Source organism: Thalia democratica, chromosome 2, assembly GCF_965202585.1.
Source record: "Thalia democratica chromosome 2, ktThaDemo2.hap1.1, whole genome shotgun sequence".
In the NCBI taxonomy this organism is placed as follows: Eukaryota; Metazoa; Chordata; class Thaliacea; order Salpida; family Salpidae; genus Thalia; species Thalia democratica.
Window position 1 is genome coordinate 49,642,761 of NC_139166.1, and position 26,526 is coordinate 49,669,286.

Genomic DNA, 26,526 nt, shown 5'->3' on the forward strand with positions numbered 1-26,526 from the left:
AAAACTAAATTTTTTTTACACATTAAGAAAATTTTTTTTTGCCTTATTGTTATTAGTTCTATTTACAATATAAAATACTGTAAAATTTCTGAACATAGTTTTGTATTCACAGTAAATGCGGTAGATATTTAAAAACATACATTTTAGATTACTTTTTAAACATACTTTACTACTGATAAAAACGTTTTTGTATAAGTTTTCAAATTCCGTTTAAGGTATAAAAACAGGAAATACTTTTATGTTAAACATTATTTAAAGTGTTTTTATTCTGATTGACGTAATTGGCAAGGGTTTATTTTATAGAATAATTAAGGCTATTTTTTTATGAAAATGACAAAACAGCTAAAAATAGTTTTTTTTTAGTTTATCAGTTCTTTGTTTTTACACTAGATGAGAGAAATTTTATTAAAGTTTTGCAAAAATATAAATTTGAATAACAAAGATATTACAAATTAAAACAATTGCTAATAAGAGTAGTCAGTAAATTGGCAATTTTTAAATTACTTTAAGAAGTTATCTAATTAATAATTCTGTTAAAACTAACATCATGCTAATAGAAAAATGTTTACATTTGTTTTACAAACTTTTAATAAATTAAATAATAAATAAAATTGCAAAAAAAAAATATTTGTACTGTTAACAGGTAAACTGTGCATAAAATTAGTGAGTAGAAGTTTTTACCGATTGTATACTTTTTAATATAGCGATAAAAATTATCTTAAGTTTGTCAAGGATGTTTTAGCATACTTAAAACAAAACATAACTCTAAATAAAGTATAAACACGTTTAATTTTTTAAACTTGGTATCTTCGTACTTTTATTTCCATGCCGTCAGCGATCTGCAGGGTTACCGACGGTAAAATTTCCGGTTCTACGCAGTCGCTGTCCAGATAGAACTCAAATTTTCGCAACAAGTGCCCAATGACTACTCGCATTTGGTGCATAGCAAAGTTTTGACCTATGCAGTTTCTGCAAAATCGTATAAGTGTATTGATAGTAATGATACCCTGTTTTTATACAGATGCCTGTCTATTCAAACAGTAAGATGTTAGTTTAATAAATTTATGTTTTGTTCGTCTGTTTGTTTACTACGAGGTATAAAAAGTAATAAAAAAGACAAAAAAACTTAGTTTCACAAAAAAGATAAATTTTGAGATAACATATTTTAAATATTTATAACTTCTTTACCAACTTAAGCTAAGTAACAAAATTGTTGCTATAAAATTTTAGGTAAAATGAAACATTTTTTCGTCTTAGAGCTGTAATTTACCATCAATTTATTATCATTTGTTTATGTATACTGTTTAATACTAAAGCTGTGATACGTAAAATAAAAAACTCTTTTTCCTTTGTTTAAAAACTACTTGTTTTGAAAGCTATTTGAAAAATGCATCGAGTAATATTATATAACAATTACAAAGCTTATTGTAAGAGTATTGTAAAAGTAATAAAATGTTGCTTGATGCGTTTTAAAAATTACTTTTAAATCAACTGATATCTACACAAAAGAAAAATAGTTTTCAATTTTTGTAACTGTAAGGCTTTTCTTGTTTTTAATTGTTTTTTAGCCTACTGGTTTTTGTTTTAAAGTTTGTTCTAGCAAAGTACCAAGGCGTTTTGAATTATAGGCTGGCGTAGTTAATTTTAATAGTAAATAAAGGTAACAAATACTACAGTTTAGTACTTTAGACAGTTTAGTCTTTAGAAGTTACATACTTCACTTTATCAATTTACTCCTTATAGTTGTCTTAATTACTTTAAGAATGAACACCAGCTGTGCTACCGCTTATAGCTTTAGCCTACCTGCTAATAAAGTGGCAAGTTTACCTGGGTCCGGCAGCAAACGGAATGTATTGAAATGGCGATCGCTTGCTTGACTCTTCAGGAGTAAATCTTTCTGGATCGAACACCTGAGATTTTTTTGTTTAGATACTTTTTGAGAAGTTATAAAGTAAACATTGAACAGATGACAGTTACTTCTAAGATATTTTCTTTAAAGTTTAAGCAAAAGTAGCAACTAAAACAAAAGTGTTTAGAACACATAAACAAATGAAAATGATTAAAATACGTTTCAAGTTTGGTCGACTTTCTAAATACTCTTTCAGCCGGAAAAGCCAGTTTGTTTTAATTGCGATTAGTTTTAAGATGCGGTTTTAAGCTTTATATTGGTTGTGTGAAACTTGCAATTCCTTTGTATGCATATTATGACCTAACTTTTAAATGTGTGCATATTCTAATACAAAAGGTAAAAGTTTGTAGGAATTTTAAGAAGCAGTTGTTACAACTGACCGCCGGGTCCCGCTTCCAAATGTTGCGGTTGCGGTGCATGGCGTACAAGTTGACGTTGACTGGCGTTCCTTTCAAAATAACAACGCTGTCGTTGTTGTCGTTGATGTTGGTGAACTTTACGTCCTCGTTGAGCTCCCTGCCGACAAAGTGGATGATGGGGTACAACCTCATCGCCTCCTTGATGCACATCGTCACCGTCTTCATTCGAGATTCCTCGGCGCTGTCGCAAAAAAATCGTGGTTGAAGCTTGTTGTCGTGAAGGTTAAAGTTCGGTTGTAAATAAACAAAAAAACAAATTTGAAGCTTGCTTGATTTTTTTTAGAATTATATAGATTTAAGTTAAAAACTGGTTTTAATCAGAAAATAAACAATTTTGTAAAAAATACTATACTGAAATTTTAATCTTATAAAATGTAACAATAAACATGAAATTAGTTTTATATTAATAAAAAAAAAAATTAAGTTGAAACAAAGTTTAGAAAAAGACCTTTCTATAACTTCATTATCTCCTACTATCTCAAATATTTCTTCTCTACACTTTTCTTGCCATTCTGTACTTTTAGCAAGGTTGTATAAGGTCCAAGCCAATGCTATTAAGGTTATTCGAATTATTATTTTTAAAAAACTGCTTCTTTGAAGTTTTCTTATAATAAAACAGATAGTAGTTGTTAAGTACAATTTAAATAAGTTCATATACTTTTAATCATAGTAAAAGCTAAAAAATAACCTAGAATCAGTTTTAGCTACAGTTGTTATTACAACGAAAAAAAGAATAATTTATAAAAACAAGATATAAACTATGAAAATTAATAAATTAATTGAGTATCCATGTGCTAAATAACCTACTGAGAGATTAATCATCATTAGCTTTAATAATGACAAATCTCTAGCTAAAAAAAGGAAGAACATAAAAAAAGTTTTTGGTAAAATTTAGGTAAAATTATATAAATAACTAGTAAACTTAGGCTTAAATTATTAGATCTATCTATTTTAAAGTTGTATTTATAGTTTGATTGTTTTGGTATAAAAATGATAAAACTATTAAAAAAATTCTAAATATTTACTTATTGTTAACCGTAAAAACAAAGCTTTTATTTGCAGCAGTTGTAACAATTTTACGAGTGTTTATATTTTCTAATCAAGGTTACACGTACCAAAATATTTTTTTATAACCAATTAAACCAACAACTAGCAACAGTTTCTTGACCAGCAGAGAAAAATGTTACTACTTCATCCATAACTTCTGCTTCTGATAATTTACCTTCGCTATCCTAAAAAAATGTTTTTTTTACCTATGTTTTAAGAGCTAAGTAAATATTTTCCCTACACTATGTTAAAAAAGCTGAAATTTTGATAAACATTATAGATTTTATCATTTTGAAGTAAATGTTATAAAACTGTATTAGGTTCTAATATAAATGTTTTCGCAAATAGCATAGATTGTTTTTAAAATAGCAATTTCGTTTATTTTTTATTTTAAATGCTAATTGTAGTTTAAAGTATTCTAAATTATTTTAGGTCGACCTGATTAATAAAAGCTAGATAACTGAAAAAGTTTAAATTTTAAGTCTAGTAAAAAATGTGATAAAAAACTTAAAACATGATAAAAAGGTATACGTCTAAAAAAGACTTCTCACCTTTATTAAAGAATTTTTTTTTTAAGTAAAAGTCTTATAAAGTTTATAAAGATTTATCATTAAAAAGACTTGGTTTGTTTAATACTTTTTAACACTAAATATAAATCACCATAAGTAATTTAAAAAAACTAAATTTGTGCTTATAAGCCTAGTGTAGAAAAATCTATTTAAACACCTAATGTGCACATTTTATCAAAATTAAAAAAAACGAAGTCAAAGTTATACCTTAAGAAAAATAATGAACTTAGTTAAAAATATTTAAGCTGTATGTAATATCTTTAGTGAAACTAAATATAAACTTGAGAAGAAACATAAATAAATTTTTGCAACCGTTAAACAAATAACCTCGCTGATGAGAAGCAAATTCAAAAAATCTATGTAGCCTTTTTTAGATTTCGACAAGACCTCTTTGATCTCCCCTTGCTTTGATAGTTCTTTAAGCTGAGCTCTCCTTTCAGATATAATCTTTGAAAACGTTTTAAAATAAAGATTCTATTCAATTTAAAATTTACCAGACATTTTTGGTAGAAAATTTTCTAAACATACTGCAAAAGTTATTTAAGCACGCTCATACGAGAAATTAAGCTTGATTATGTTTTTGTTAGACTGTTTGAAAAACTTACTTTTTTGAGCATCTTATAAATTGCATTTTGAATGGTATCAAGCCTCTTACCGGCTGATGACAAGTTGTAGGTGAAGTCAGGGAACAAAAAGGGCTTGTTCAACCTGTTTATTAGCAGAAAGTTCACTTCTTTCAACATGTGGATGAACGAGGTGCTACTGTCTCCCCTGTAGTTTTTTAACTGATTAAACAAGTTTCCTTGTTTTACAAAACATGTGTATTCGTTTCTTTGGGTACTATTGAAATAAGTTTGAAAAAAATAATATATATAGGAACTATACTGTAGTAGCTTGTAAAATTAGCACAGTGCAAACAGTTTTATAAAAGTAAATGAATCAAAACAAACTGTTATAACAAGCATATCTTAAAATTTATTTGCTACAGTGTGACTAAAAATTTAAACTTAGTTTTATCTTTATATTACTTATGACATATATACAGTATTGAGAAAAACTAATTCTATTTAGAGAAAATAAATGAAGAATTAAAAATTAATTAAGTATTAATATACAAAAACTTTAAAAAAATGTTAATATAACTTTGTTTAAAATTAACGTTTTTACGTCGTCTTGTGAAAATACGCAACGCATGATGTTTTCGTATGAAAGGTTGCTGACAAGTTCTGCAATGTCGAACTTGTTGCCTGTGTCAGCAACGGAATCAATAGAATTTATCATTCTATGCACGGTCTGGTTGAAGACGGATATGTGACTGTTTTTATCAAGTATTAGTAGAGCATTTTAAATTACATCAGTAGTAAGAAAAATAAAAACTTTTAAAATGTATTTTTATGTAGATTAAGGTAGACAGATTAAAATGTAGGTGATATTTCAATAAGTTTATAACATCATATATTAGAAATTGATTAAATATGGAATAAAATTTTTGTAAAAAAAAAAGTTCGGTAAATGATGTATGCATTAAAAAAAGTCCATTTTTGGTTATAACTTTAACTTTAATTCATAATATGCTCTATACTTAAAATTAATGTCTCAAAACACAACTTTAAACTTATATAAAAAAGATTTTTCTTTATATAAAATAATTACTCCTTAATAAAACTAAAATATAAGACCACGAACTTTTTAATTATGTCAAAATGAAATACTGTTGTGAGTAATTTACGATGTCTCTTCCATAGAGCTCCGTGGGATGTTATAAGACCTTGCCTTTAAAATCTCGCAAGAAATTTATATCCCCAAGTTTTTGGATCTATTAATTTTTAAACATGACGATAAAATTTAGTTTTTTGAAGTATATAAAATTTATTAATACTTAATTGACAAAACAATAGTCTTAGTATTAAACAATAGACAACAAAAATTTTAACATAGTAAAAAATTTATAGTTCTTTGAATACTTTTATTAACTTAACAGATATCAAAGCCTTAGTCTATTTTTTCTCAAAAACTTATTTCCAGTTAATATTTTAAACTTAATTTTTCAAACAGTAAACTCTTTAGTTATTTCAACTGATAGATTAATCCAGAATATATTAAATACATTTTTGTTTACTAAAGTTTATAACTAGCTAAAAATAGTAAAATGCGACTTAAGTTTTGGTATTAAGATTTAATCATATTTTATTTTTAAAGTTTATTACAAATAAGACAATGTTTCACTCTTATATTATTATGTATAAGAGATCATCAGTTGCTTAAATATTCTGAAAAAAGTTTTTGAAAAAATAAATGGAAGGTATATATAAAAAAATAAAAAGCAAAACAAAATAAAAAAAACTAAATTATAGAAAAACTAATTATACTATTGTACATAAGAAGTCATCAGTTGCTTACTTAAAGCTACTTAAGTTGAGAACTTTCAATTGTTTAATTTAAATCAAGTTACAGTATCATTAAGATTTAATAAAAGTTTAATTTTGTAAATGTATTGAAAATAGTTTATACTGGTCTAGTGCCTAAACTAAGTTGTAAATAAGCCTGTTTTACTTTTATACAAACAACTTATGAATAATGCTACAAAACACCTTTTTTTTTCATATAATACTTTTTTTTTCATTTATATTAGTCAAAATAAACTTAAACAATTTTGTTAAACTAATTTTGAATTTCTATAGTTATTATATTTAATTTATATATTTTTCTATAACACTGATGGCTTAAAGATATTTTTTTAAATCTTTTATAAAAGAAGCGAAAAATACCTTAATTTTTTTTTAAATATATCTTTACTGTCTGTTTATTTAAAAAGTTTAAATACTTGTAGTTTTTACTTAGTATGGAGTTAAGTGAAAAACTGTATTATTTTTTATTCTAACTTGGAAAAGAAACACAATTCATCTTAATTAAGAGTAATAATTTTTATCGACCACTTCATTTTAATTGTTTTAAATAGTTTTATTAATGTCTTATTGTCTAAATAAGCATTATTAACGTTTCTTTTATTTACTAGGTGCAAAAGTTTTGAAATAGTATGTGCTTACAAAAACTACGAAATTTTGGACTAAAAGAAGGGGAAAATTCTTAAATTTTAATACTAAATTTATCAGACTTAAAATTTTTTACAAATATTTTTAAACTAATAATATAGCCTAGGTATTTATTAATTTTATGAGTAAAATGTTGCTTTTTTATTTATATGTTTATATAGTTTTTAATAGTAAACTTGTTTTTATACACTATTTAAAACAACTTGTTAGTTACTAAACTTGATCGTAAAAAGCCATATAAAAATACATCTGTCCTGGACAAAGCGTTAAAGGGTATCCATGGTGTGCGTCTCGATAGCCGAATGATTTTTTTTCGTACACCAGGTCCTAGGACCAATTATTTTGAGCGCTGTGTTTTGTCGCTCAATAAAAAATATTTAAACAAAACTTGTTTATTCTTACTCATCTTTTGCAATGCAAGTAATTTTTTTGCAACTTGTGCGAATATTGTATTTAAAATAATAAACTTTTTTTATACAGCCTAAAAAAATTAAAACGTACAGGACTTTTTCAAAGCTAGTTGCACAACATCTGGATGGTAAAGGTGGACATTCATATGGGTCGGGCCCAACCACTGAACGGCCATCTTGGGATATTTTTCGCATCTTTCAATCATATTTGCTAATCCTTTCGCATTGATAGGGTACTTTAACAATATTGTTTTGTAAACAACCTCGCTTAAGTACTAATACTAAACAAAAATCAACGCTTATTTAAAAAATAAAAATGTTTGATGTAAATTTTGTTGTTTTTATAGTTTTATAGATATTTAAGATTTCAAAAAGTTAAAAGGATAATTTTTATTTGAGAACGTTATTTTTTACAATATAGCTAAAACTTTCTATAGAAAAAATTTATTATAATAAATATTCAACTAGTAGTTTTTTTTTTGTTTTTCCCAACTCTTTTTGAATTCAAACAAAAATGTTTAAATATAAGCTTATAATTCACGCTAAAAAGTAGATAAACTGCATCAGATAAACTTTTAAAGCTTTTTCTTTTATCTTACTTGATCTTAAACAAGATAACTTTTTTCTGAGTTTAATTTGAATTTTGTTAAAAACTTTTAGTTTTATATATATCTGAAATATTATTTTTGCAACAAAATATAATTAAGAAAATTCTATAACTATCCACAGTTTTTTCAATTGTACGTAAGCTAAATTCTTTGTTTTAAGAACTAGAGCAGGGTTTCATAATTTTTTTTTTCAAAAGGCCCCCTTCAAAGAAATTAAAAAAGTCATGGTCCCCTGCAACAAGATTTCTTAAAAAACTACCATTAAAAACGCCTAAGACCTTTTTTTAACTTTTTGCTTTTCATCATCAATTCCAGAATATCTAGTTTTAGTTTCAAATTATGGCCTTGTGGCTCCCCCTCTTACGGCTTGTGGCCCCCTAGTTTCCTTTTTTTCTCCATTATATCTAATATAAGTTTAAAAACTACCATTCAAAACGCTTAACACTTTTTTTTTCTTCATCATCAACTCCAGAATATCTAGTGTAAGTTTCAAATTATGGCCTTATGACCCCCTGTGGCCCCTTTACTGCTAATGGCCCCCTAAATTTCAGTAATGGCCAAAAGGGGACCACTTTGCTTACTTAGGATAATCCTGAACTTGAGTTAGAAAAAACAGGCATTACAATTTAAATTAAACATTTTTTAAGCAAATTCAAAGCAATCAAAGTGTAAAATGAATATCAATAATAACTTTAAAATCTTAAATAAATCCCGCAACTTAATACGTTGTATTTACAAAATTAAGTAAAGTTTATACCTCGTCTAAATGACCTTTTAGCCAATGTGCCTTTGGCCCTCCTATTTTTGCTTCCATATTTTTAAAAGCAAGGTAATCTTTCGTCTTTGGAACAACAATTTTGATAAAAACAATAAGAGAGAACAGAAGAAAAAAAACATCTGACAAAACAGTTTCCATCAAAAACCCTTCATTTGAAAGACTTTTAACAATGATTGAACTCATTTTAAAATTTATTTTAACAAAGCTTAAAAGTATAAAAATATTTAATTTTAGAAACATTTTGGTTTTAATTAAGTTAAAAATTTATGTAAGTTAAATGTAATTTAATTGATATGATTTTAATAATTAAATTACATAAAAAAACTACAAATAGCTAGTATATGTGTACCTTATTAAACTTATGAAAATAAAAGTAGTAAAATAGTATTTAAAAAGTATTTGTTACAACCTTTAATCAAATATGCTTATCTTATATAATTCATTATTAAAGGTTGATTATACAAATTATTTAAATTGATAAAAATATAAGGTAAACTTTACAACTCTTATTATTAATAGTAAAGCCTATACTATTTCGTTAATCAAAAAATGCTGCTAATGATATTCAATTAAGATGTTCGTAAATGAAGATGCCAAGTAGAGTAACTTTTTTTTTTTAATTTCTATGAACTTTTTTTGAGGATATATTTTAAAACTTTAGTTATATTTTTGTAAATAATATAAAAATAAGTCTGTATCGTTTTATATATACAACTTTCTACTGAATAGTAATCATTATAGCATTGTTAACTTGGGTATTTCTAAAAAAAAAATTTAAAACTGTATATTTCTATTGATACTCTTAACTACAATTTTTGTATTTTAGTTGTTGAATTATTTTTACAGGTATCATACCACTTAAAGATAAAAATTTGAAATTTAGTACTTTTTTAAAGATATATATTCAGTGATATTTTTCAATTAAATGAGTAATTTAATATAACTTCATAAAAAACTATTAATGAATGATTTCTATAAAAATTATTTTTCTATAAATCAAAACTGTATGCTCAAAATCTAATTTAGTTAATTGAAATACTTAAAGCAAGAAAAAAGTTAAACTACATTTTCTTACTTACTTCTTATTTCCAATTACACAAAACTAGTTTTTGACTTTGATAATCAAGCGAATAATGTCTAGTTGATTATTAACGTGTTTTGTTAATCTCCAAGCTGGTTTTAATGTTTGTTTATATTTTTTAGTAAACATCAACTAAAAATATATTCTTAGAACCGAATGTTAGTTTACTTTTAAATAAACACTTAAACAAAATTTTCAAATTTACATTTATTAAAATTAAACGATAGTTTTAGTAAAGACTCATAGATTACAACAGTAAATATTACTTTAAACTTTAACTATACAAACATGAAAATTATTTATTTTAAAAAATTCTGTTATAAAACAATTTTTTACTTTATTAGAGATCTTCAGTTATAATTGAAATCTGTAAATTAAAACAAACATAAATGTGGACATCAATGCTAAATTTAAATTTACAAACTATGTTTAAAACTGGTAAGAACTAGTAGAAAATTTAAGTTTACTTAAAAAACCTCTTAGAAAAAAATGTATTTCTTAATAAATTACTTAAAAATTATATCAAGTTTTGAATCTGTTAAAATATAAATTTATATTATTATAAACTAGATTAATCAAGAAGGATTACAAACTAAGGTCTTAAAAAATATTTCAAACAAAAATTGATAAAGGTATTAGTTACTAGATGCATATTTATAATCCATTAAACTTCATTCAAGTTAATCTGTAATATGCTGTAACTTTAACATCACGACGTAACTCTAAATTATTTGGGTTAAAGTTTAATAATGCTGAAGCTTTGCTGATTTCGAAAAACTCTTGTGTTGACTTCGGTGTACGACTATTCAAATTTGAACTATTCAAATTCTTAAAAAAATGTTCAAATTCTTAAAAAAATGTTAAAAAAAAGGGCAACAACTTAAAAAGTAATTCATAATAAGAAAATTGTAAACAGGTATTTAGATCTTATCAATATCTACAAGCTACTTTTTATTTTTTGCGAACTTTTAAATATTTTTTGTGGTATTGCTAAGATAAGCTTTAAAAAATAATTATTTTTAACAATTTTTAATATTCGTTTTTAGTTATAGAAATTTTGCAAATAATAAAAAATGGCTTGAAGATATTGTAAGATCTAAATATCTATTTATAACTTTTAAAAATATATTTTACTTTTGAGATACGGTCTCTTAAATATTTTTTTAAGAGCTTGAACTGTCATGTAACTCTTGTTTTATCTGTTTTTTACGATAAATTTTAGAAAGGCATATACATAAAATAAGTACATTACTTTAATTGTACATTCTTAGTTTCAATATAAAGTTTTCTAAAGTGAGAACAAACTCTGCAAACAAAATGTAGTTTTCAAGTTTAACATGACAAACCAATTTGAATATACCTAAAAAAATTAAGTTATTTTACTCATAGTTCTTAAAGATTTATATCAAAAGTTAAAAATGTGTTGCATTCTAACAACTAATACTTAATCAAATATTCTATTTTTTGTAAGTTTGAATGCTTCAAAATTTCGAACACAAGTCTTTACTCTTAATTAAGTAAAAATAAATAGCACTCTCTAAACTTTTGTGACAGTTTAATGTACTTCACTACTTGTTAGTAACTTACTTGTTGAAACTTACAGTAGAAACTAAACATAAAACTAAAAACAGATTTTCGTTGAAAACAACAAAGTTTGAAATAAATTAAGTGATCAATGAGATTTATAAACAACCAAAGTAAAGCAACTGTTAAATTAAACTAAGATACAATTAGAGAAAACAAATTAATTAATTTAACGAAATAGAAAAACATTATAATCAAAATCTGTTTGTGTGCACAAGTCTGAAATTTAGACAGTAGCAACCACAAACGCTGCTAAAAGATCTTCAATAGCTGAAAATTTAAGAAAATAATAGAACTGTGCTAAAAGTTAATACACACATATATATATATATATATATATACATATATATATATATATATATTTAAATTATTAATAATTGCAATAAGATTTTTGACCTTAACCAGTAAAAAATTATTTCAGTATCAAAATCCAGAACTGTGGAAAAAAAAATTATGAAGTGTCTCTTTTTAGTAAAATTAACTACTTTGTTTCCTTTAATTTTATTTTAGTCAGTTTTAATGATTGCTTTACATTGATTATTTACTACTCTCGTTGTTCACTTAACTAATTTCAAGTTATGTTTTTTTAGTGAAAAATTATCTTATGTTTAGTTAAAACTAAAAGTTTAAGACGACAAGTAGCGAAATATATTAAACTGTCACAAAAAAATTTAGAGAGTGTTATCTCTTTGTACTTAATAAAAAGCTCGAGTACTTTTATTTTTGATTAGTTTTAAAATTAGTTTTTAAAAGCTTTTAAATGTCTAAAAGTATACCACATACATAAATAAATATAAAAACTGTTTTTCTTTAACATCTATTTAAATCACGTACAAAAGATAATTTAGACATAGTTTTTATACAAATTTGGTATAATAAAATTAAGTTGATTATTAACTTATAGTTAGTAAGTTGTAAACAAAACCAAATACGTTTTGTGTTTGTATTGTTTTTTAGTAAAACCAAATTAAAGTTAAACTTAAAATTTTGTGAAAATGTGCAACATAGAAAACATTTTGTTGTTCTAAATAAGTTTAAAGTCTTTTAATTGCATAGAAAATTATATATTCAAAATAAAAACACTAACAATAAAAAAATTTAAAACTTTGTTAAATAAACTACATTCTCTTGTATAAACTGGTTTACTTTTGTTATAGTTTCGTCAGTATTCAAGAACTTTGATAAACAGAGAAAATAGGTTTTCAACAAACCACTAACTTTGATAAAAAAGCAAAATTTCTGTAAAAGATTTAACTAAAAACACAGGAACTGTTAAGTTTGATATATCATTTATATATACACATACGAATTGACATTAATTTTGAATGCATATTCTTTTTAAGAAAAAAATCTTTATCATATCACCTTATATTAATTAAAAATACTTTAAATAGTAAAAAATCACGATAAAATTTGAAATCTGTACAGGAAATTTATAGACAAACTGTATTCTTACATATGTATGTACTTATTGGCCAAGAACAATCAATGTTTAAAAAAAAATCAATGCATTATATTAAACTTATACTTTTTTGAATAAGATTATATTTATTTTAAACTACGTTCATTACATTTAGTAGAAAAAAAAGTTGACACTTTGAAATATTAAGAAAAATGTTATCCGTTCTTATCAAAAACAGCTTTTGTGTTGCATATGAGTTTAAAGAACTTAAGTTATTATTACTTTACTATTTCAAGTAAAAAGCTGTGTAGTTTATTTTATAGCAAAGGTTTTTTTTTTATTAAAACCATCGAGTATATGAAAGCACTTTGTTTCAACTTAAATACTTATTTTAAACGTTTCAAATCTGTAGCGAAAAAAATTTCAAGTAAGCTTTACTTCAAAAAGTTATTTTATGATAAGAACTTTTTTTGTAGCGTAAAAGATATAATTATAGTTAGTATTTCTAAAGTTGCGCCTTATATATCTAGGTAAAAATAAATTATATTAAGATACAAAAGAAAAACTTTCTAAACTATCAAGCAACTTTAGTAGCACGTTTTACAAACTATTGCAAATAAATAATATATAAACATAATATATAAACATAATATTTCCACCAACATATTCAGTGTTTTCAAGCTTATGGAAGTTGTAGAAGAAGTTTCTGTTAAAAAATCAAGTAAATAATTTGTTTATTTTCATTAAAACCTTAACTATTTTTTAGTACTTTTTATTTAATTATCTATTTTTATTAGTTTTGTTAATTTTCACTTTATACTTGTAACATTAAAAATAAGGGCTTAACTTATTCGTCTTACTTTTTGAACAGCTAAAAAAAAAGCAAAAAAACCAAAGTAATTTCAATTTTATTTATCAAAGGTTGTACAGATACAGTTTTAAATATAGTCAAAACTATTTTTTAGAGTTAATTAAAGAAAGTACCAAGTTTCAAAATAACTTATTTGTGTTTAATTACCAGACTTCTAAATAACAAACTCTAAATAATAAAAATAAATAACAAATAAAAACTAAAAGTTCAATGTGTAATAAGACTTAAAACTATACCATATACATAAGCTAAATGTGTATTTTAAGAGTACTTTTATTTAAATTTTGTTCTAATTAAATTTGAATCTTGAGTTTTAAACAAAAATTAATGTTATTTGAAAAGTATTAAAGAAAATTATATCCTTAACACTTTTGGTTCAGTTCTTATGGAAGCGTTATAGAATTTTTTTTATACATCAATTTAAATTTTCTACTACCTGTTTTGATCCATTTGAAGAAGTGTTCGACTTTCGTATAAACGCCTGGTAGTTGGCTCCCGCAACCGAATCCCCAAGATGACAGCCCGAAAAGAACCCATATTTCACCATCGTAGCACATCAAAGGTCCCCCAGAATCCCCCTTGTAAAAAAATATTTCATTTGATTATGTTTTAATTTCCTCAATGTACTTATACATATATTTTACTTCAATTTAAAATATCTAAGAGTTATACTACAAACTGGCATGTGTATATATAGTTCATTGAACGACAAAAAAAGACGCTCAAAACATTTGGTCTAAGGACCTGGTGTACGAAAAACCTTTTGGTTATCGAGTCACACATCACGGCTACTTTTTACGTCTTGTGTGTGTGTGTGTTTTTTAGTTCTAATAACAAAATATACAAAGTTAAGTTGAGTTACTTTAAGTTTTTAAGAAAAATTTAAATGTTATAAAATAATAACACTAAAATTAGTGGTTAAATTATGACATAACTCAACAATGTATAACATAACAACAATTTTCGATCATATATCTTCGATCATCAGACGAAAGCTTTCTTTGGTTACGACTTGGCGAAGTTTCAATGCGAACAAAACTAGTGTCTCAATCTACCAAGATCTTTGGTCAGAAGATCGAAGTGATATTAACGAAACTTGTTATAAAATTATGCATTGATAAATTGTTTTATAGTATAACCAAAACACTAAATAAAAATGTAAAATATCTGAAATGAGCAAAAATTTTTGTTAACAAGTTTCAAGACTGTATCACGGCACATAAAAGTCCAGACTTTGGTTTGATGACCTTCGCCAAAGTTTTATTTTTTGAACTAAAACTTACATATAATATATTAAAGTTATATTAGATTTTAGTTTTATTAAGTTGAGACATAGCATATTTTTAATTTTTCTCTAAAGTTAGAGTATAACATAAAACCTATAAACTAAGTAAAAATCCTACTATAAAAAAGGCCTGAAAATTGTTAAAACGACTTAAACTTGACAAAATACGAATAAAAACTCAACAAGCTAATGTTGTTTTAAATGTTTTTATAAGTAAAAAAGCTTAAAACTTTTTAACCAACATTAATTATAACTTGTATAGTTTTAAAAAACAATTTTAAAAATAGTATACATTGTGTATAACTTACCCTGTTAGTTAGCTAATTCAAAAAATTGTTACAACAAAAATCATGAAAAAATAATAAAAAGGCACTTTATAAGAGATTGAAAGAGTTTTTTTAGTTATATAGTTGTTATTGACAATATATTTTAAATAATTTAATGATGAAAAAAATGCTTACAAAAGATTAACAACTGATATACACAAAGTTCATTATAAACTTGTTTAGTAATCAAAAAAAAATATATATATAGAAACTTATACAGCTACTTACGATACTTTCTAATAAAACAAAGTTACTGATTCCAAAACAAATCAAACAATTCACCTGACAAGTGTCTCTTCCTTGCTGACCGGCGCAAACATGGAACTCCCGTATACTCGCTTGGTACATGTACCTCCTCCTGCATTCGGAGTTGGTCACGACGGGAAGGAGAACCTGGTGGAGGTTTTCAGGTTGCCTGCCTCCTCCGTAACCTGAATAAAAACAATTGAATTTTTTATGCCTTTGTAATATTGCTTCGACAACTTGTTTAAGAAAAAAAAATTTATTGAAACCGGTTTCATTCTAGCCATTAAAAAACAGAAACCAGAACACTTCGTCGTAGAAAAAGTAGAAACAAAAAAACGTTTATAGTTTAAACTAAAAACTTAAATATTTAACTTAAGTAAAAACTTAAAGTTTTTTTAATTTAAGAGTGCAGGAAGTTTAATCTTTATAAAACAACTTAATCTACTAAAACTTTTAATTTAAATGGTTACTTTCGTTCTAAGTTTAAAAAACTTTTAGTCCGTGTTAGAATTTTTGAAAATAAAAATTTTTACCAGTAAATTAACTATCGTAAAATGTATTTTTTTGTTTAGAGATAAACTTATGTGAATGCAATTATTTTAAGAACCTTAGTAGAAAATTTAAAAAACAATCTAGTTTAAAAAACTGAATATCAATAATTGTAATTAAATATTGTAAAGAATAAAAAGTTAAAACTGTCCAAATATCTTATATTATTATGTAATTGTATTAATGAATGTGTTTTGTATTATTATATAAATTACTTACTGAGTTGACCCCATCCAACAGCAAAACAGTTTGTCATGAGACTTTTGAGTGAAGTTATGCATATCGGTTGCACAAATTTGTTGAAATTTATTTCTTCCGAAACCCGAAGTAAAGCAATGTCGTAATCAAGTGTATTTCTATTAAGAAGAGTAAGTTTTTCAACGATTAAAGTAATACGTTTTAATACAATTCAACAATACTTTTCAATTATCTCTGATAAGTTATTAAAGAAAAGTTTTTAGTCTAAGTATTTTGTTCATGTAGAAAAACTTTGTTGTGTTTAAAGTTTTTAATAAATTTTAAAACTTTAGATATTAAAAAAGTATATACAAATTTCATGAAAACTTTATTTGTTTTTATTTGGAACTGTACGTTTAACTAGACGAAAAAACAAATTTAAACCAAGGTAAAGTATATTCAAAATTAAACAAACTGTTTAAAATTTGTGGAGTATTTTAAATTACAAACTAAAACTTTATAAAAATACTTTTTTCATGAGCAAACCCAATTGTTACAATTAATATTGTACAGTAGTTATGACTCTGTTCGTATTATTGATTAATATGCATGCTACTTTTTAACTTTGTAATTATTGCAAAATTTTATTTAGAACATTTTTTGATTATGTTTGGACATAGTTCTGATCGTACCACTTGGATTGTCAGACCACAAGCCCTTGGTAAACTGAGACATTGGTTTCGCTTTTATTGAAACTTGTTAGTCATTTGCAACTCAAAAAGCCTGTAGTCGTCAATCTACAAACGTTGTATCATGTTTTATCATAAAGCTACTGTTTTCTTTGCTTGTATGACCAGTGACGTCAGCGTTGTCAAACTGCGTGCAAGGCTTAATACATTGTCCACTTTACAAGACAGCTGGTACACTCATTTAATACGATCAAAAAGCACCGTTTAAAGCCTAACAGAGCCGAAGCCTGGCCTTTTGTGTGTCGTGACACTTGTGTTTTAAATTAATAATACTTTGAAACCATTTTAATACAAACTGAAAAACTATAAAGTATTATTTTTAGGTAGTATGTTTGACAAAAAAAAGTTTTATATTTTGATAAATCGTCTTTAAAAATTGTAACAACTCATGCGAAAAACAATTAGCATGTTCTTTTTGAAATTTGGCTAACAGTTTACATTTATCAAAACACATAGAATTATTATTGTCTAGTGAACAGGTTTGTGCAAACTACTAAATTGTCTAAAATTCATCTGTACTTAAATATGATACTAAATATGTACTAGATAATCTATACAATTAAACACAAGCGTCAGTTTATTTAAGTTTGAATACAATCAAGCTTATAATAACTACCTCAAAAAAGTTAAAATAAAATAAGCAAAACTAACGGTTCGTAATAAGGATGAACTTTTGATTCCTCAACGAGCAATCTTTGCTCAGATTTCGAATCACCAGACAAGTGATGCCTCCCGACAAACACGGTTTTACTTCTGCAAAAGCAAATAGTTTTATTTTCCTCAAAGTAACTTTTTTTGTTTTATCGAAAAATTTTACACTTCATTCACGATTTAGACAAAAAATATTACAGTAAAACTAGACTAATTAAAAGTTTAAGGAAATTTTCTACCCGATGAAATAGATGAAGATGGTAAATATTATGTGTTCTTATTAGCAAGCCTTTGTTTTTAAATTTGTTCAAAATTATAGTTTTTGAAAAATTACAATAATCTCGTTTATTTAAAACATATTAAAAAAAGAAAAGAGAGAGAGAGTATATTTTAACTCTAAATCTACAATAGTAACTTCAAACTTATTTTAATTTTACAACAGCAAAACAATCTACAAACCTCCAATGTGCACCGACACAATGCGCAGCAGTCAATATATAATTGGAAGTTAAAACTGCCGCTCCACAAAACTGAGTGTTTCCCTCCACAAGCATGGCTACCCATGGCCAGCTGTGTGGTTCGGAAGCAATACCTCCTACAATGCGCTGTTGCTGTATGTTTTGATAAGCTTCTACATTTTGAAAAAAAAAATTAACTTTTGAACAATTTTCTACCTTATTATTTTATAATGGGCAAAACTGTTTTTATATATGCTAGTTTAAAAATTTTCTTTAGATGTTTTATTTTGCAAATAAGATAGTAGTGCCTTCTTAGCATGAAGCATATATTAATATTTTATTACAGTTTTTTTGCTAGTAATAAAAGTTATAAACTTTTGTTGACTTACGAAATTGTATTTAGGCTGAACTTGTTGTCGTCCACATTTGTTTTTATGGTAATCTGCAATAAAAATTTAAAAGTTATATATTGACTGTTTTTATAAGTCAACAGAGTTTTTATTATTTTAATTTGGCTCATATACTTTTAAAACATATTTTTTTGATAAATATATATTAACAAACTAACTAAAGCAATAAGTACTGCAATGAGATTATTAATATAAAGTAAATAAAAAAATGTTCACGAGAGTATCAGTTACAATGTATAATAAAAATGTAATAAAGAAATTTTTTTTAAATATATAACTTAAAAAAAAATGTTTTAGAAAATACTCTTGAAAATTAAGTAGTTACTTAGTTACAATTAACTTAGCCGATTATAATCATAATTTTTCTATGGTATTATTTAAGTTTAGTCATTAAATGTTAATCAAGTCGGCACATAATTTTGAAAAACTATCACTTGCCATAATAAGTGTGTAAAACTTACAAAAGTTTAAATACGTGTTGTTTAAAAAAGTATTTATTTTTTTTTATACTAGTAGGCTTTAACTCACCGCACCTTTCTTCGTCGCTGCCATCAGAACAGTGTTCTATGACGTCACACACAAACTTTTCATCTATGCACTCATCGTTCCAACATTCAAATTGTCCCTCTACACAAGCAGCTGTGATAATGCAACTATTTATACAAGTTTTACTCTTAGTATCTATTAAAACAAATATTTATCTTGAAGCTTGTATTAGTTATAAAATAAATCTAAAATATAAACTAATTTGCATAAGTGTTTATTAAGGTTTATTTCTTTTAATCAAAAAAGGCTTTGTACAAAAACATAGTACTTCTATTTTTTTTTAAACATACTTTATTGAACATTAACTTAATTCTGTATAGATAATCTTAAGTAATTTAAGTTTAACAGATTATATAAGATATTGTCCCAATATATAAATAAAAGCATATAACACTTTTAAAAAATATTTTTATTTTAAGTTCTCACAAAAAGCTAAATTTTACAGGGTTTATGATTTTTAATTAATTCAAGTTTATTACCTACTGACGTCCAATCTAAGGAGAATTGAGAAACTTGTATACTGTGGCTGCCGTATTCAAACTTTATTGTTATATCACTGCTGTAAATTGTTAAGTCGTGTGGTCTGTGTTTTCCACAATATAAATCGCCATACTAAAAACACATTATGTTAAATTAAAAGTTAACAATTTTATATTACAATAAAATAAAAACTTAATAAAAATACTGAACAGTTCTACCTAATAAAATGTAAAAAATTATAGTTGTGGAAATTTTTATTTCCCTTATAATTTATTTTTTTAGACAATCTACAAAACTCACTTTTAGACAATATTTTAATAAATAATTCAGGTGTTACAGGTGAAATTTAATTTTTTAAATTTTTCATTTATTAATGTTTTTATAGTTCTTTCTAGATAATCAAAATAAGTTTAATACAATTAAGAATTTTTAATAAGGTTTAATTTATTATAATACGAAAAATTATTTATTGAGTAAACAAGCTACAATAATTTAGTTCATAATTTCAAACTTGTTTGCTAAATTTTTTTATTAACAGTTACAGAAACAAATTACCACAGGGTGTGGTATCGTGTGAGAGGGTAGATTTTCGCTTAAAACTAAAAAGATTTAGTTTAAATAGTATGAATATCAGTAAAATTCAGTAACTTTTCACAAAAACAATAAATAAATTAAATCTTTATAGTATTTATTTCATCTAGATTAACTAGTGCTTTCTTAATTTTTTTATTCGTAATATTGTTTAGTTTTATTTCCTTACGACTCCCCCCCCCCCCAATAGACTTTTAATTTACTTTTATTAGTTTTTTAAAAATGTGTTTGTATGTACTAAGTTATCGATTTTTATATCAAGCAAATAAGTTTAAATTTACTAATGAGTTTATAATAATTTTAACTTTGTCTGATGTTTGTTTATATTTGTTTTTAGTTTATTAAATTTGTATTTTCTTTTCTTTTTTTCATTGTGTGTCCTGTTTAAGTGGCTCAGGTTTTGATGCCTGAGTCCAAAATTGCACAATAAACAATATAATAATAAAAGTTTACAAATACATCTATACCTTGTCAGATTACTAATCTATGAAATATAAAACTTATTGACTTAAAAACTAGAGCTATTTTAAAATATTCCAAATAGAACTGAAGGATGTTTTTCTAAAATGCCTGTAAAACAACCAAAAACTAATGTTTTATTTGGATAACATTTTTATATGTTTTATGATAGTATTTTATACTTTTATATTAACATCGCTTAAAATAGCTAAAGTAAATTCGTGTTGTATAGCTCAACAACCGAAAGATCTCTTAAGTCTATTGACTATATCGGTGACTACCATTAAATAAAAATATATATAGATAATTGTATACTAATGGCTTTATACTACAAACCTAAGAAGATTGTCATTAAGTAAATAATAATTTTACAAAATTATCGGAGACTGATAAAATCTTTCAAAAACATAATTACATTGTAAAGGACTTAATATAAAACATACCAACTTGTTTACCATCGACCAGAATTGACAATTTGTCACACTCACTACAAATGTTGCAATCTCCAAAATCAAACTCTACAAAGTCTAGTTTTACCTGTCAAATTTCGTTATTATATGTTATAGAAAATAAAAACAAAAAAACGTTAATAAAGTTTAGCTGGATATCAATAGTTTTCACAAAAAAGCATGTGGTTTTCAAGTTTTTCAAAGGTTATATACTCTTTTAGTTAATGCTTAAGCTAAAATCCCATGTAAGTCGTAAAGGCTGCAGCTCTTTTGGAAAATTATGGTAGAATGCTATTTTAGTATGGTAAGTTATATAATTTTTTTGTTAAAAGTCGATTATCGGAAGGTCTTTCTACACATTGGGTCTTTTGACGATATTGTTTAGCGTATATTTCTTAATTGAGTTTAATAAAATAATTACAAAAACTTTTTAAAAGCAATAAATGTAAATAGTTGAAATTTAATCTTGTAACTGAACTTTTAATAGCATTTGAAAAATTAATAACCACGATTTTGCTGCTTTGATTGAAATAAGTACGACTTTATAGAAAAATAGCTTGCTAAATAATTCTTAAAAACTAATGTTAAGTGTAACATTATCAAAATAAAATTTTATGCACTTAAATAATAAAAACTAACCGATATTAAAAAACATTTTAATATTTCCGAGAGTTAATTATAAAGTAGTCACAATATAATTAGAATAACTAGTATATAATTATTTGTAAAAAAGTATGATGCATCTATCAGTTTTATGAATGTGAATTACTTATTATTGTCTTTTTTTTTATATAATTTTTGTGTAAACTTTTATTTTTAGTTAAAAAAAAAATTTATGGGTTAACTTTTACTTATTAGAACAGTATAAGTTATGTAAAGATTAAATCAATTTCAGAAGAATAATTAAATGCTTTAAATATGTTTTAAAAAATATAACACTTTTTTAAATTAGAAATTCTAGCTGGAACAGCTTAAATTTAAAATAAGTTTTAAGGAACTATTATTCAAAACATAAAAAAAAGATTAAAGTTTCATCAATATGTTTCAACATAAGTTAATTAAATTGTTTTTAGTTCTGGATTAACGAAAACTAAACGTATTTCTTTATTACCTTTGTTTTCTTAATTAATAACATTTGATAAAAATAAAAATATATTGTTATTTCTAGTATAACGCGAGCAACTTTCAGAAACATTTTTGTCTAAAATATATACATAAGTTATTTATCAATAACAACTTTCTTAGAAGGTGAGTTGATTTTCCAGACCTTGGTGTTTCCACGGTCGCTTGATGAAAATCTTATACTTCCTGAGGCTAATGGTCCATTTCCTTTGAAATTTTTTCTTTATTAAGCAATTTATTTTTTAGTTTTGTATTTTAGAATTCTGCTTCGCTTACAGATTCTATTTACATTAATTTAAATGTTTTAATATAATTTTAGTTTGCTAGTTATTTTGAATTTACGATATTATTACATATTTCTTAGTAGTTGTTCTTATTCAACTACTTAAAACAGCTGGTGTTTACTTTACTTACAGCTGTGATAAAGTAGCTTATATGACTAAAAACTCAAGTATCTAAAAAAACTAATCGAAACAACATTGTGGGCTATTTTTACATTTACATTATATTTAATATATAACAATTTTTTTAATATAGTCAATTGATTTTAACTTTGAAAAAACTTACCTTTAGCTGCTGTAAAAATATTCACTAAAAACAAAGCAGGCAGATACTTTCTCATTACTAGTTGATGAAAAAAAAGTTTACTACAGGTTTTATATTATATCAACAACAATATATTTTCAATGTTTCATAACTCTGTTTTCTAAAACTTATAAAGTTAAATAAGCATTTACTTCTCAATTACAATAAATATAAAAATAACTTAGCTAGAACACTCAGCAATATTTCAAAAGTTACTATACTTAAATTTTTGTTTAACTTATCACGATATACGTAAAGATGAATCATCAATTAAAAACTTTAGCGTTTCAATTGAAAAAACGCCAACTTAGCACCTTATAAACTATTCTAAATGCTAATTATATGATGTAACTATTTTTTGCATAAAAAAAATATTTGTCTATTAACACTACTAATTAAAAACAAAAATTAATTACTAAAGCTAAAATTACGCATGTAATTACGTATGTAGAGTAATCACAAAGAATAGAGTGTAACATTGTTAATGATAATTTGTTTTTGCATTAAATTTAATCACAAAAAACTATAAATTTTTAATAAACCTGTTTTGATTTCTGCATTTTTTTAGTGAAAATTTGTATTTATTTCTAATATTAATAAATCTGAAGCTAATATTATTTTGAACACTGTGTTATACTTAATTATGAACTATAAACATAATTTGATAGTTATGTTAAGATTTTTTGTTTAGTTTAAGTCATAAGTTCAAAAGTATTAACATTGATGTAAAACAATAGATATACTCAAAAATTTTAGTTTTAAAAAGTTTAAAACCAAATTTAAAGCTTATTCTTTTAAAATTTGCTACTTGTTTTGACTAAATAGACTACTTTTATTTTAAATTCAATGAACGTTACTTATAACCTGTATATATTTACTTATATATATTTACTTGATAATAATACCAAACAAAGTACAAACGATCATAATTATAGTTTTTGTCACTATATTTAAAAAATGACTAATATTGAATTGTAATGATTACTTAGATCTAAATTATTTCAATTTACTCTGAAAAAACTTAGTCAATGATTATGAACAACATTTTACTCTACAATTAATAAGAAACTTGTTCATAACATACATTCAATACATTAGTTAAAGAAAGGTTTAAAAAAAGGTCTAACTTTTTAAAGTTTACTAAACTAATTGTAAAAACATAAACTATCATAGGCAATGTTACACTCTGTTCCTTATGATTACGCATTGAATACGTAATTTTTGTTTTACTTATTGCTTATTTTTGATTAATTATGTTAATATACAAATAACTAATTAATGCAAAAAGATAGTTACATACTTTACAATCTTAGTAAATGTGAAACATTTTAATTTTTATACTTAAAAAAAAATATTTTAAGCTAAATTTTTTTAAACTTAGCATTTAACAAAAGTTTTATAATGCTATTTAAAATTCAAAATATTTCTACAAGTACTTGAATACGTAGTAAACTGTTCTATCCTTAATTATACGAGTAAATTTAAAATCATAGCATACAGAATTTTTTAGTAGTTTTATGTTTTTGCATCTTACACTGAATTACAAAAATATACAACAAATTAAATCATACCAATACAAAAATACAAAAAAAAAACTTCTTTTATAATTTTTACTACTTTGTAAACCTTTTTTTCTAAATAATAGAAACATATGTCATCTAGAATGTAACATTGTTTAAGCTTAAAGTAGGGAGTTTAAATGTAATTTATCTGAAATAATCTTGATTTTAGTTTCTTGTTTTTGTGGACATACTTAGTCTTAAACAAAAACCAAATGTTAATATAGCTTGAAAAAAATTTAAACTTATAGTTAAGACTAAGACTGACATCTAAAGTAACATATAAGCATTTTTTTTATTTTGCACATAGATTTCGAATCAAATAATGTTTAAGCGATTGTAGTTTTGTAATAGATTGATTTCTGTATACTTTAAAGAGTGAAAAATTTTTAAAAGATAAAAGTGTTTAAATCCTAAATTAAAATTTTATTTCTAATCATTTAAGTAGCTACAGAATTGCTTAATTAAAATAATAGAACAAACAATAAAAGTTTTTTGAAAACACCTTGATAATAGAGTAAAAACTTATAAATAAGTAGTTAATCGTGTGTTAAATGATTGTTTAATTTAATTTAAAATGTACAAATATAATTTTTTCTGAATTTAAAAAAGTATAATTTTTTATGAATGTTAAGAGTAGTTTAAAATCAGAGATAAGGAAAAGTCGATGAGTGTAAGTCTAGCGTACATCCTTTTTTGACTTGATTCAAATATACAGATAATGTAGCCATATAAGAGCCTACTACAAAAAACTTTAGAATGATAGTTAGAAACTAAGAGAATTCAATTAATTGTTACTTGTAAAGTTTTATTAATTTATATAGTTCAAAGTTTTTACTATAATAAAGTAAAACATAGTATTTTTTCCAACTAAAAACAGCTTTTACAACCACCCTAAAACGTATATGTATAGTCTTGAACAAATTACCCGGCTGTAAAGTGATTCTATTGAACTAATATGTTGCAGTAGCTAAATGTATCTATTACAGACTAAAGTATGAAGTTGCATACAATATTTCATCGTTTGTACGGATTTTTAAAGCAAAAGATTACCTTTGAAAAAATAAACTTAACAGTACGTTAATGTACGGCACGGCCTTTAACATTAATTTCTAAGTGTAAAGTTACAACTAGGAAGTCTGTAACAAACACATTATCCTCAATGGTGGCATCAAAATTAGGGGTAGGCAAATTTTTAGTCGACGGGCTATAAAAGTTCTTTTGCGGACAAAACTTGCTGAAAATGGTCTTTGCAGGCAGCTTAATGTTTAAAATTGTACTTAAAAAAGTTAAAATACTCTTCAACAATTAAATTGCAATGATATGATCATTTAATAAGCATTTATTTTACTTAAAATTAAATTAAAAGTACATTTTATTTTTTTTCTATAAAACCTCAAATTTTCTTGCTTAAAGTTTTTTTTATGTTGTAAGCAAGAAATTTCGGCCGTACTTTTCATCTTAGTTAAAGAAATTGTTTGAATTTTCACAGTTGTTTGATTCTGTAAGCGGTCTACTATTGACAAGCAATAATTTTGGCATATGCTAGTGCTATAAAAATATAATTTTCAAACTTTTTAAAAATCTAAGAACAATAAACCAACTTATTCGCAAACTTTACCTCTTAGAAGCTTCTGACTAGCACATCAAATATGTTCCTACTATAATTCTTCGACAACGCCTCATCTTTATAGAACATTACTGATTAAGTCTGATTATTCTTTGCCACTTTCCATAAGGCTTGCAGCAAAGCTTAAATAATTTTCAAACATTTTTGTTATACTATACATTAAATTTAATGGGCTCTAGAGTTTATGCATTTATTTATATTTATCTTTAAAGACGATTTAATACTATATATACATTTTTTTATGGATTTAAGTTAGTTTTCATGTTTTACTTATTTGAGCAAGTTTTCCAATGAATTTATTTTTCCGGATTGGTAATTTCATTTTATTAATAAATTTGTATGTTGAAATTTTTTAAAAGTTTCCTTTTATTTATTTTTACGCTTATATAATTGTTTAAATATCAGCATATTTTGTAATACTAGTTCTATATTATTTCGTGTAGTCATTTTTTTTAGAAAAAAGTCACCAATGGTGTCTCACCATAGTCTGAGCTAAGCCCTGAGCTTTAGTTTTTTCATCATT

At 24.6% G+C, this 26,526-nt stretch overlaps 2 protein-coding genes across 2 annotated transcripts; both read right to left on the reverse strand.

Moving 5' to 3' along the window:
• Positions 1 to 794: 794 nt before the first annotated feature.
• LOC145828650 (cytochrome P450 4F8-like) lies at positions 795 to 7,602 on the reverse strand. The gene is made up of 10 exons (XM_082936406.1): positions 7,499 to 7,602; positions 5,631 to 5,717; positions 5,104 to 5,259; positions 4,550 to 4,715; positions 4,272 to 4,391; positions 3,476 to 3,560; positions 2,777 to 2,879; positions 2,290 to 2,509; positions 1,828 to 1,910; positions 795 to 969 (listed from the first exon to the last, which is right to left on the reverse strand). The coding sequence occupies exons 1-10, from the start codon at positions 7,600 to 7,602 to the stop codon at positions 795 to 797; spliced, it is 1,299 nt and encodes a 432-aa protein (XP_082792532.1).
• A 5,845-nt stretch (positions 7,603 to 13,447) lies between these two features.
• On the reverse strand, positions 13,448 to 22,851 carry LOC145828651 (chymotrypsin-like protease CTRL-1). Its single transcript, XM_082936407.1, has 12 exons — positions 22,797 to 22,851; positions 22,345 to 22,436; positions 21,106 to 21,195; positions 19,608 to 19,740; positions 19,111 to 19,221; positions 18,562 to 18,614; positions 18,174 to 18,325; positions 17,715 to 17,816; positions 16,357 to 16,493; positions 15,625 to 15,773; positions 14,168 to 14,309; positions 13,448 to 13,566 (listed from the first exon to the last, which is right to left on the reverse strand). The coding sequence occupies exons 1-12, from the start codon at positions 22,849 to 22,851 to the stop codon at positions 13,448 to 13,450; spliced, it is 1,335 nt and encodes a 444-aa protein (XP_082792533.1).
• Between the last annotated feature and the right edge of the window lie 3,675 nt (positions 22,852 to 26,526).

Bases quoted from the DNA above. Each gene is read 5' to 3' on its own strand.
- LOC145828650 (XM_082936406.1), bottom strand. From the start codon at position 7,602: ATGCGAAAAATATCCCAAGATGGCCGTTCAGTGGTTGGGCCCGACCCA. The intron at 5,260-5,630 runs GTTCGTGGTCTT...TGATAAAAACAG, and splicing joins CATTTTGACATAATTAAAAA to TCACATATCCGTCTTCAACC. The intron at 2,880-3,475 runs GTTGGTTTAATT...TAACCTTAATAG, and splicing joins TCAAGAAACTGTTGCTAGTT to CATTGGCTTGGACCTTATAC.
- LOC145828651 (XM_082936407.1), bottom strand. From the start codon at position 22,851: ATGAGAAAGTATCTGCCTGCTTTGTTTTTAGTGAATATTTTTACAGCA. The intron at 17,817-18,173 runs GTTTGTAGATTG...TTGCTTTTGCAG, and splicing joins TGTGTCGGTGCACATTGGAG to AAGTAAAACCGTGTTTGTCG. The intron at 14,310-15,624 runs GTGAATTGTTTG...TTTTTTTACAAG, and splicing joins AAGGAAGAGACACTTGTCAG to GGGGATTCTGGGGGACCTTT.